Source organism: Stigmatopora argus, chromosome 1 (genome assembly GCF_051989625.1).
Source record: "Stigmatopora argus isolate UIUO_Sarg chromosome 1, RoL_Sarg_1.0, whole genome shotgun sequence".
Taxonomy (NCBI): Eukaryota; Metazoa; Chordata; class Actinopteri; order Syngnathiformes; family Syngnathidae; genus Stigmatopora; species Stigmatopora argus.
The window spans coordinates 4,750,316-4,763,019 of NC_135387.1; the positions used below are offsets into that span (position 1 = coordinate 4,750,316).

General features: G+C 41.5%; 2 protein-coding genes across 3 annotated transcripts in view; one reads left to right on the forward strand and one right to left on the reverse strand.

Annotated features, from left to right (window-relative positions):
• LOC144079002 (cadherin-4-like) overlaps positions 1 to 12,704 on the forward strand; it is a 248,095-nt gene that overhangs the window by 208,517 nt on the left and 26,874 nt on the right. The window contains exons 9-10 of one of the 2 annotated variants that reach the window (XM_077607562.1): positions 4,892 to 5,029; positions 11,817 to 12,002. In XM_077607562.1, coding sequence (XP_077463688.1) covers positions 4,892 to 5,029; positions 11,817 to 12,002 — 324 coding nt within the window. The remainder of the gene's footprint in view (positions 1 to 4,891; positions 5,030 to 11,816; positions 12,003 to 12,704) is intronic. The other variant, XM_077607632.1, reaches the window with a different exon arrangement.
• LOC144079136 (cadherin-like protein 26) overlaps positions 1 to 12,704 on the reverse strand; it is a 233,655-nt gene that overhangs the window by 138,727 nt on the left and 82,224 nt on the right. The window lies entirely within an intron of this gene.

A 12,704-nucleotide genomic window follows, 5' to 3' on the forward strand; every position in this document is an offset into this window, starting at 1 on the left:
CGTTCCAACCCTCTGAAAAAACACCAAAAACAGGATATTGGATTGGAAAAAATGTTTTATTTGTTCTAATTCACCATCTATTAACAAAGTATCAAATAACTAGTGGTTTAATAGTATACTAAAATGTGTTTAATAGAACTAAAATTAAACGGATTTCGCGGAGGGTAGAGAGAGAGGGACAGAGAGGGGGGCAAGGGGGGAGACTTTTTGCATGGGAACGTGCTCGTAATATAACATAAACAAATTTAAATGAACTTGGATTACGATGCAGACACACTCAAAAATAAATTTAATCTAACTTTACACTAAACTTAATTGTAATTTTGTTTTACATTTTTATACCTTTCTTCTCCTGTTGGCTCTGTTTGCCCCGCCTCCACCCTGAGTTTCAGTCAATATGGAGGATTGTTTGAGTCTGTATTCCCTTCAAAATATTCCCAAAATGATGCACACAAATGTCCTCATAATAGGATAACGCACGACCACTTGCCAACGAAAAGTAGTATATACGCCATTCGCACTGACTAACGGGGAATAAAAGTAGTTTTGTGTGGACCGTGGAATTAATTAGAGTATTTACATATTATATTTTCAATTTACGAAAAAAAGTTCTGGAACCAATTAATTTCATAGGCAGAGATAGAGTGTATTATGACAACTTTTCTCATTTCAAATAGGAGGGCGAGATTGAAAATTATTTTATATTTATTTCTCTTATGGACCGGCACCAGGTGACTCGCGGACCGGTACCGGTCCCCGGCCTGGCTGTTAGGGACCCCTGATTTAAATAGTTTGGAACGATCCCAATGTTTTGTTCCAAGAGTACAAAATGGATATATTTAGCAAACAGTCCTTGAATATTTTTGATTGTGATGCTGACTTTTTTGTGTGACTTTTCAAAAAAAGCTTGTTCATGAAGTAGAACACAGGGGAATGCACTGAAGTTCACTCTTCTGCAAATCCCTCCTGGCTTATTCTTTGCAGTCCGTGTCACTTTTATTTAATAACAGACTTGTTTTAATGAGGGTTATGCGTATGGAGGCAGAATTCTCATTTGGCACTGTCAACCATACTCTTTATTTAGGTGAAGCCAAAGGCACGTTATTTTTTTTAAATGAAAATTCTTTGCATTTCATTTGAGCATGTTTTTTTCATCATTCTTGTTCAGTCTCTTTCTGCATTAGTTGGAGACTTTTGAGGTTGATCACAAAACATGAATAGCTAACAAACACCCTTGAATGTCTGAATAATTTCTTTAGGAAGTATCAAGAAATATCTACAATATGCAAACCCTTGCTTTACACCATCACAAAAAAATGAATAGCTAACAAACATCCTTGCATGTCTGGTTAATTTCTTTAGGAAGTATCAAGAAACATCTACAATACGTGCTTCCTTCTCCCTTCCTTCAGTTTCTATGTTAGGGATGTTAGGCTCTATAAAACAAAACAACAACAACAACAACAAAGAGAGCAAAATATGGGCTTCTATTTTTGTAATCCCTTTCCCTCTGCTTCAACTCTATCCCAACAGTTTCTTAGTCTTTACTTCTGTGTTCTGTCCTTCTGAAATAACTTTTTCTGCTTTCCAAACTCCTACGCTGAATCTGGTTTGGACCTTTAAATGCATGTTGACAGTAATAGACCACAGTGTTGCTGCAACGCTGAGCGGTTCAGAGGAGTTGTACATAATAACTCCCTTGTCTAATTAGTGTGAGTGCTGTGTACATGCCATACACTGGCTGATGGGACAATCAAGTACACACCACCTCAAAACAAGGCTCCCAAAAGTGGAGCAGTGTGTACGCACATGTTTGTTCGTGGTGTGTTTGTGCATTTGAGGTAATGAAGGTTTTCATGTGAAGTTCAATATCTTGTCTAACATCAGGAACATACCGAAAGAAGCTGTCTGACCTTCCTGATGTGGCGCCATGGCCTAATTGGGATATTTACTGCATAATTAGCAGGTTAGAGAGACACTGGAAATGTAATTTGGAATCTCAGTGACAAGACACATTAGCCAGACAGTCGGCTGTGGGGCTCTGTCCTTTCCGCAGCCCATTAACTACACCATGGGACAGTAGGAAAGACAGAAGAGGAGAGAAGGGGGAGAGATGGTGGCAGTAAGGTTCCCAATGGAAGGAGATGATCACGCAGACACAAGAATGCCTAAATACAAAACTCCAATAACCATATTTTTCATTCTCTGTTTAAGAGGCATAGTGTCATTCAAGATTTGAAATTACATTAATTATTCCTTATTCCTGTTAAGGATCGGCAAGGCGATTATAGTTGGATCCACGGCAATTGCGGAAGCAGGGGAGTCGATTCACAGTAAACTACAATTTATTAAACAAAAAGCAAGATCGAGTCGGCAATTATACTAGGAATCAAAACACAATAAGGCACGACCGAGTCGGCGAATATACTAGGAATCAAAACACAACAAAAGGCACGACCGAGTCGGCGCTAAGAACCCAAAATCCTAATCACAGAATACTTGTATCAAGAGTCTCAACGAGGTGTAAGGTACGCAGAGCGGCAAGCAAGAGCAAGGGACACTCGCAATAATCTGGAAAATGCTGGTTGCGGCAAGCGTCCTTAAATGCCAGAGGGATTCATCGATTGGCGGTGTGTTGACCCCGCCCACCTTGTTGGCTTAATCTGAAAGATAACTGTTACCATGGCGACAGAACATGACAATTCCATTGCTCCACAGATCATTTGTTAATCTTCTATTGTACTCTTCTTTTCACATCTGTCCATCATTGACACTAAATTTAGACATTCATTCATTCATCCTCCATACCGACCATCCTTGAAAGGGTTGTGGAGGTTGCTGGAGCCTAACCCAGCTGTCTTCAGACAAAAGGCAGACTACACCCTAGACTGGTTGCCAGTCAGTCCTAGGGCTCACAGAGAGACAAGCGACCATCCGCACTCCCAATCATACCGCCACCAGGGCGAATCAAACCTGTGCCTTCCCTCACCGAAGTCAGGCGAGTGAACCTCGGTCAGTGGTCCCCAAACTATTCAACAAAGGGCCACAGTGGGTGAAGGTTTTCGTTCCAAACTGTAAGAGGAAACCTTTCCACCAATCTGGTATCGTAGAAGTGCAATCAGTGGATTGAAGTCAGGTACTTCTTTTTTCAGCAGAAACCTCTTTGGTGAAACTGTATGTGTTGGACGGGTTGGAACAAAAACCTGCACCCACAGTGGCCCTCGAGGACCGGTTTGAAGACTTCTGCTCTACATCATGAGGCGGCTTGACTTTAGTCATGTTTTTGATAACAGTATTGGAAAATGACAGAATTCAAACAACAAGGAATCAGGCATATTTCAGGGGTTACTGTGCCATCAAAAGAATAACTTGGGAGTTTGAATTCATTCATTCATTCATTTTCTGAACCTTTTAATCATCATAAGGGGGTGTGGGAGCCTATCCCAACTGACATCGGGCACAGGCGGTGGACACCCGGAATTGGTGGCCAGTTAATTGCAAGACACAGGGAATTTGAATGTTAACCCTTTAAAGGCCACTTATTTTAATCATTGTCTGCCACTGACGGCGCTAGATGCCCATTTCATTTTGACTAATCGGGTTGGCAGCCATCATTCGCTGTATAGGACAATTAACATTGTCATTGGCACAGAAAGATCAACATTCACATCCTGCCACTTTAAATGATTTTGCTGTCTAACATTGTAAATGGAAGGCAATGACTTAATAGTAAATAATCATTCCATTTCTGTGCAGCTTATCCTCACAAGGGTGCTGGAGCTTGAGCTTGTCCCAGCCAACTTTGGGCAACCAAAGCCTTTAATCATTGTCTGCCACTGATGGCAGCTCATAGCTAGGGGCAATTAAGAGTTTTCAACAAGCCTAAAATGCATGTTTTTGGGATGTGGGATGAAACCGGAGTAGTTAAAGTAAACCCACGAAAGCCTGGGCAGAACAGGCAAACTCTCCACTGGGAGGACGGAACCCACCGGGGATTGACCACTTGATCTCAGAACTGTGAGTAAGACTTGCTAACAACTTGTCCACCTGTCTGTCGAGTAAATAATCTACAATTTCATTTTTCTAAATTGTTTAAACCTTCATTCACTTTTTAAACCAAAAAAAATTCAATGTGATCATTATTAATAAAGCTATTTTCTTGATTATGTATGAACTTTTTGGTGTATTTGGAGGCCATAACTGCAATGTTGTCATGTCTTGTTAGGGTTTTGGATGGAGGTGTGTGTGTTTGCTTTCCGCCTCTTGTGTCCCTCCAGGCTTCCCTTCCTCTTGTGACCAGCTTCTCTTGATTGATAATCAGCCCTTGTCTGTCGATTTAAACCCTGTGTGTTTGTTAGTCTTTGTTTGGATCATCTGCTTTGTTTGTACCATGCCACATTACCATGCCAAGTTCCTCGTTACCCCATGCCTTTCACGTTAGGTCTGGTTTTGTTATTTGATATTAAGTCCTTGTTATTTTCTAAAGACCCTGCCTTAAGTAATTAAAGTTTTGTGAGATTACTCCATTCAACTCGTCCATTGCCGGCTTCCATGCATTTGGGTCCAACCATGTTCCACGACCGAGCTAATCATAACAAATTAATATGTAATTTTGCATTCCATAAATATTTTATTAATCAATTATTTTATTTGCTATTTTGAAAAATAATTATACTGTATTTATTAAATGCCCACATATATGGACTGTAGGTCTTTTTTATAAGTTTGATTGTTTGTTTGTTTTCTAATTACCAAAAATAGTCACTTGCCCGAAATAGGGTTTAGTATGTGCATATTGCTTGTTAAGAGAAAACACAAAACTCATTCTGAAAATGTATTTTTGTACCAGACACAGAAAAAATGAGTTTTTGTTTTCTTTCCACTTTCACAGAAAGTGTCCCAGTATACCATAATTGTGCAAGCCACAGACATGGAGGGAAACCTGAATTTTGGTCTTTCCAACACAGCAACCGCCATCATTTCCATAACCGATATAAACGACAACCCTCCGATGCTGACAGCCAGAACGGTGAGTGCCTGAAAATGCAGGAAAGAAGAATAGTCCATGGTGCTCGAGTGTTACAGAATTACAAACACTGAAAAACACCCACATAAAAAGTCTGGAAAAACCTATAGACAGGTGGAAGCCATTGTTATGACAATGACAGTGTGACACCGCTCTAATGCCCATGAAAAAGTCAATTGGAAAAGGGGTAAAATGAAAAAATGATTTTCTCTAGAAACATAAGTGGGACAGGTGCCACTTTCTCTTTTTGTACAAGAAAGCACACACACAAGCAAATGAATGATCCATATAATAGATTTTTATCGCTATAAACCTGCAACCAGGAAAATGTTTAGTGGTTGTTGTGTTGATCGTAATATTCAGAATAATTATTACATGAAACAAGGTCATTAGTTGAGAGGTAAAAGTTGAAGTCTAAATTAAAGCACATTTTGTATTGTGATAGACCTATATAATATCTGCTTCAAGCAGAAGGGATGATGGAATCAGCCTAAATAGATGTCGATTTAGCTGCATTCTCAGATAATTACTTGGAAAAACAGGAGTTTTCGGGTTATTAAAAAGTGTGGTATACTTTATCATGCTCTTGTTGTGCAATAATCAATCTGTAGTGGAGATTAGAGTTCATTTCTGGGAAAGAGCTGGAAAGCGGAACAAATCGTACATGTTGATTTTCTTGGATGCTCCAAGTGTTCCGTGAAAGACGGAAATATGATGTGCTGCAGTGGACAAAATATGTCTTGTGTGAACTGCTGCAGAGAGGTGAGCAACAGGCCCGTTCTTGCTGGTGGTCACTAATGAGTTGCATTAGCATTTACCCCTGAGGCAGTTATGAACCTTTAACAGTTAATATGTTAGCATGTGTCAGACATGGAAATAATAATATTTCCGAAATATGGTATGGTGGAAATATTCAGAGAATGGGCTGAGGATGCCTAAGGATGAGCAAAAGAGGGGAAAAAACATGCACAGATAACATGATGAACTGGGAATTGATGAGTGGGCCAACATGTTGTGGACGCCAATAAAAACGAACGTAATGATGAGTAAATGAAGGATTGTTCTATTGCAGCAGCTTTTCCCCAGCAACTTAAAAACAGACATCATATGTTGTAAATTAAAGGCCAATTGCTGGACACACTATTCAATTCATATAAAATGTCTCCTGTGATGGAGGTATAAAGGGAGTAAAGAATTATTAGGCATGTTGTATTCATGAAGATTAGTTTTATTATTGAACAACAACCATGTTCTTTATGAACCCAAAAGACTCATTAATAGCAAAGCTGAATATTTTAGGAGCTTCGACAGGGGCTTTTTTAATTTTAGCTATTTCAGGAGGATATCTGTGTGTTTAGGTGACTATGACTTAGCATAATTATTTGGCAACTTAACAAAGAAATAAAATCTATGCATTTTTTTTCACTAGGGAAACCAATATAACCAGTCAACATCCACAAATATACATTTTTGACATTCAAAAACAAATCAGTGATCAATATGGCAACTTGTCTTTGCAAGGACACTCAAAAGCCTGCATCCATGAATTGTCAGTGATTTTATCTGTTCACAATCAACATTGCATGCAACAGCAACCACAGCCTCCCAGACACCGTTCAGAGAGGTCTCTGTTTTCCCTCCTTGTAAATCTCATATTTGATGAGGAAATGCCTTTTCTCTATTGGTTCAGATCAGGTGAACAAGGACAAGATGTCATTGGTTGTTGTTCTTTTAGGCTCTTTCTTGCCAGGCACGCTGTGGAGTACGTGGTTGTGTGTGATGGAGCATTGTCCTGCATGATAATCATGTTTTTCTTGAAGGATGCAGAAAGATGCTGTACCACTGCTTGTCTTCCAGAAACTGGCAGTACGATTGAGAGTTGAGCTTGACTGCATCCACAACCACAACCCGAAAATGTTATGAATCGGCAAGCCGATTAAAGATGGATACACAACAACTAAGGAATGAAGGAGACAATTCACAAAAACTAGAATTTATTGAACGAAAGGATCACGCCCAAAAACACGAGTCTCAAAAGGGCATAACAAAAACGGCACGACCGAGTCAGCGAATAGACTAAGGATCAAAAAGTACAACAAAACAGCACGACCAAGTCGGCGAGTAAGCTAAGGTTTTCAAAGTACAGAACAAATACAAACTTCAAAATCTCGGGGAAAGTCACAGCGAAATAATGGGCAAGCAGGACGGTAATCAAGGCCAAGGCACGCAATACTCCAACAATGGATGTGACCAGAGTTCATAAATACTGGATGCCTCAATCTACTGCAGGTGTGTTGATACCGCCCCATCTCGTTGGCATCGTAGGGAGTAGAACATGACAGAGACATGGAACATGGGATGCACTTTCATGGACCTGGGGAGTAAATGGCAACTAGGTTCACAATAGTGTCTACTTCAAATGACCCCACAAACTTCGGTCCCAGTTTTCTAGATAACCCGGGAAGACGCAAATCCCGTGTAGAGAGCCACACCATCTGGCCAGGTTGATGGATCGGGGCAGGTTTCCTGTAACGGTCAGCAATCCTGCGATCACGGGTTGCCATGTGGACCAGTACTGCCCTAGGCTCCCTCCAGACTTTGTGGGCCCGTCGATGGTGGGTTTGCACTGACGGAACCACCACCTCAGCCTCCTGGCATGGAATCAGAAGTGATCGGCATCGATAGGCGCTCATGAAAGGCGACCTACCGGTAGCTGAGCAGACGAAGGTGCTGTGTGCATACTCTACCTATGGGAGATGCAGAGCCCAGGATCCCGGGCGATTCCAGCTCCTGGTTGGTCCTTTACGTCTGCTCATTGGATTGAGGGTGATAGCCTGACAAACGGCTAGCCCTAGCTCCCAGGGCCATGTAGAAAGCTTCCCAGACTCGTGAGACAAACTGGGGCCCATGAGTCCGCAAAATGTGAGTTGCTAACCAATTAGCAGTTCCCAAGGCTGATGGTAACTTCAGAAGTGTGATGAAGTTTGCAGCTTTGGAGAATTATCCACTACCATCGGAATGGTAGTATGTCCCTTGGAGCAAGGAAGACCAGTCACAAAGTCAAGCGCGATGTGGGACCATGAACAGGACGGGACCGGCAAGGGGCGGAGCAATCCCGCTGGTGCCTGATACGCAGACTTGCCCTGGGTGCAAACTGAGCAGACTGAAACGTAGTCCATCTCATCCTTACAATAACTCCCTTTGATGCCTTTTTCACAAGGTCCTCGACTTCCCACCTCAAAGCACCTACAATCAGGTTTCCCTGGAGGATCGTATCATCAGAGGCCCCATCCTCTGCCAATTTGTGTAACTTGACAGGGCACCGGGTTTGGCATTCTTTGAACCTGACCGGTAGGTGATAGTGAAATTGAAATGCGTTAGGAACACAGCCCAACGGTCTTGCCGTGGATTAAGTCGCTTGGCGGCCCTAAGGTATTCCAAGTTCCTGTAGTCTGTGAAGATCTGGAACTGTGCCCCCGCTCCCCCCAACTAGTGTCTCCCTACCTGCAGTGCCTGGACGATGGCCAGCAGCTCCTGGTCACCCATGTCATAAATTGCCTCTGTTGGGCTGAGACGGCAGGAGTAGACTGCACAGGTGTGCAGGCTCTGGTCAACCGTGGACCTCTGGCACAGGGCGGCCCCCACTCCGGAGCTCGACGCGTCAACCTCGACCACAAAAGGCAGTTCAGTATCCACGTGAACAAGTACTGGAGCACTCGTGAGCGCCCGTTTAAGACCGACAAATGCGGCCTCAGACACCGAGCCTAGTAAGTAAAGGGCATGTAAACTAAGTAAAGGCCCTCATGCTATAATTGCAGATAAATCACCTGTAGAAATTTGCCAAGCCAAGGAATCATTGGAGGTCATTACGCGACTTGGGGATAGGCCACTCTACCACTACCCTGATCTTGGCTCAGTCGCATCTTATGAGGACGTACTAGCAAGGTTCATCTTATACAAAAAATTAAAATAATGATTTGTCATGTCCTGGTTACATTACTTTTTGCATTATTTTTACTGCCCAAATATGTATGGTTAGCATCTCTGCCTCACAGTTTTGAGATTGAGACCATTTATGTGTAGTTTGAATGTTCTCCCTCCCCTATGCACATGTGGGTTTTCTCTGGGTACTCCAGTTTTCTCCCACATCCCAAAAACATGCAGGGTAGGCTGGTTGGTCTAAATTGTCCCTAGGTATTAGTGTGATTATTTGTTTGTCTCATTGTGCCCTGTGATGTACCCAGCATACCCTATAACCTGAAAAAAAACCATATTGGAAGTAAAAAATTGAAAAAGACAGCATCAGAATATCCTTACTTATGACGCCAATTTATTGATCAACAATCAGTCCTCCTGCACTCTTTGTGTATAATTTTGAAGCTCATAAAATGTTTTGCTTCTACCATGAGTTAAACAGAAACTCTCAAGTAGATACTATACAATTGTGAGTTCATTGTTTTCACATAATTGTTATTATCCCATTATCTACATGAATGTGCTACATTATTTTCTTAGATAAGGATAGGAAGATTGGAATAATTAGGTTTTTAATTATGAGTCTTGTAAATGGAGATATGAATAATTTGTGTGCCTTGAATGAACTCATAAATTGATGCAACACAAGGCAACACAATTTATCATTATTTATTTTAGACAAAATCACCGGTTATCATTCTTTTATGGGTTTTTTTCTTTGATACTGTTGGAATAATCCTTAGGTATTTCCAAATTCACAATAAAAGAGGCATCTGAAGTCACATCTTTGTTTAATTCTTGCAAGAAGAGAATACATCCATTCACGACTCCGGTCAGGATAATTCTAACAACTCGAGGGCTCCCTCGCTAATTTATTCATAAGATTTTAACGCCATGCCCCACAGAAGTCTAAACAACTTTAGAGTCTCATAACAATTTATCACAGTCATCAAAACAATTGTAGGTCTGCCGAATCTTCCCAAGAGCGCTTGTTGTAGACCCATCCTGCGAAGCCAAAACAGTCCACAGTTCCCAAGGGCGCTCGTTGTGGACTCATCTTCTGAAGCCGAAAACAGTCCACAGTTCCCAAGACCGCTTGTTGTGAACCCATCCTGCCCAAGGCCATTCCCAGTCCTCTTGATGCGAACCACAGTCCTTACTTTTGCAAGATATGCATTAAAATGGCTTTTATTAATGCCAATAACTAACATAAAAGAAAAGCGTTCAAGCACATATATAATAATATTGATATACATCTATAATAATGATAAACCTAACAGATACTTAGAACATGAGTATACATGTCGAAATTTTTCTCATTGAAATATATAATAGTCTGCTCCCTATTCAATGCCAGCAGTGTGTAAGGACCACCCGGAGCTGTATGTTTTCTTAAAAATGTCATCTAGTCTCTGAACAGCTCTCTAGACACAGACCCCTAATCCAGCCACAGCTCTCAGCTGTTTGCTGGTTGATTCAAAGGTTGCAGCAGGTATAATGACCCGCTAGAGTGTTTGGTCTGGAGCTTTGCTCTTTGCTATCAAACACCCACATAAGCGGCTCACTGGCTTTAAACATGTCTGTTACCCATGTTGACATGTGACGCTTCATGCTTGTTGCCTATAGATGAGTCGACACATTTACGTCATCGCTCTTCGACCAATGCTCTATCATTTTCGGGTTTCTGGCTTGTTCAGTTAGGCGGAGATTCAGTTGTCTGGTTAGCTTTAGCCTCTGAGCCTGTGTGACTTTGGTCAATCCGCACCATTAAAGACAGCAGCTCACTCGTACTTAGGTTTATCAGAACATAACGGCACTGCAAGGGGACAACTAAAACCCACTCATTTTCCACAAACAGATGTTCTTCCCTTCCTCTGTTGATGGCTCCTCTTTGCTTTCTTCAATTCTTTTTTTCTCTCTCCACCTTAGCATTCAAAGGGACAGTTCGCTCATCTCATCTCATTTTCTGAACCGCTTTATCCTCATTAGGGTCGCAGGGGGTGCTGGAGCCAATCCCAGCCGTCTCCGGGCCTGAGGCGGGGGACACCCTGAATCGTTGGCCAGCCGATCGCAGGGACAGGACGCTAATGTATTTAAATGAAGTATTTCAAAAAAGGCAAAAAACTTTCAGGCAGCGCCCCAGTGTCCAATTGTGTTGTATCACTCGTTGTAATGATCACAAGTGTGATCATTAGAGTTTCTACATGAAAAGCCCCACTTAAGAGAAATGAAAGGCTCATATGCTCTAAACCAGGGGTGGCCAAGTCCGGTCCTCAAGAGCCCCTATCCAGTCAAATCCTCTCCCACACCTGAATTAGATCATCAACTCATCAGCAAGCTGTCCAGAAGCTTGATACTGATCCCGATTATTTGATTCAGGTGTGTTGATGGAGGGAGACATGGAAAACAGACTGGGTTGGGGCTCTCGAGGACCGGACTTGGCCACCCCTGCTCTAAACCAAGTGCCACACTCTCAATGCACAAGATATCCTTAACCCTAGAATGGTAACCCTCTATTTCAGAAGCGTGAAACCTAACCCCTTTCATGCCCTGTATCTAACAGTTGAGTGTATGTATAGTACAGAATATGTTTCATTGATGTACTTTGAGTCATTTGAAGCATAATTTGCCATACTGCAAGTGTTGAAAGGAAAAAAAATAATTTGGTACGTACTGAAAAATTTACCATTTTTTGTTTGTCTCCCATACAGATTGTAGACACCTGGTCACCCCAGGTTACCATTCTAGGGTTAAAGACAGTTGTCATAAGATATTGATTTGAAATAACAGGTTATATTTTCTCTATTCTCTGCAGTTTTCCGGTGAAGTTCCTGAGAATCGGGTGGATGTTGTGGTAGCTAACTTGACAGTGATAGATGCCGACCAACCTCATTCCCCCAACTGGAATGCTATTTACAGGACCATCAGTGGTGACCCTTCTGGGCACTTCACCATTCGCACTGACCCTGTAACCAATGATGGCATGGTGACAGTGGTAAAGGTAAGCAAATCACTTTGTAACAGAGACGTTCATCACATCGAAGATGTATTACACATAGAAGTGCAGCACTAAAAAGGTAGTCACAATTGTTACTTCTGGCTGTGATGTCATATAAGTGGATCAAGCTACAGCCTGCTAGCATGTTACTTAACGGTGTTTCATACTGTGGCCGTACAGGTTGCATTTTTTTACTGGAAATATCGCGACCGATTCGATAATCAGCGAAAAAAACAGCAGAATCTGTATGGACTTGGTGGAATTCATTAACACCTTTGCCTTGGTTATAGCACAACAACAAAAGCAGCAGAATCTGTATGGACTTGGTGGAATTTATTAACACCTTTGCCTTGGTTATAGCACAACAAAGTTGTACCCATTTAAGTGTGTGTATCGTAATCTAAGTTCATTTAAGTTAAATTTAAAGTTTATGTTATATTACGAGCGTGTTTCCGTCCGTCAAATCTCTCTCCTATCCTTTCTCTCTCTCGTCCGTGCATTGCACTGCTACAGTGTCTGTACTGAGTAATTAAACATTTTTAATATTGAAGATCATAACCACTAGATAAGTATTTGGTAATTTCTGAGTAGGTGGTGAATTAGAACAAATAAAAAGATGTTTTTCATTGTAATATCCTATTTTTGGTGTTTTCCAGAGGGTGGGATCGGATTAATTTGTATTTAGTTATTTTCTATTGGAAAAAT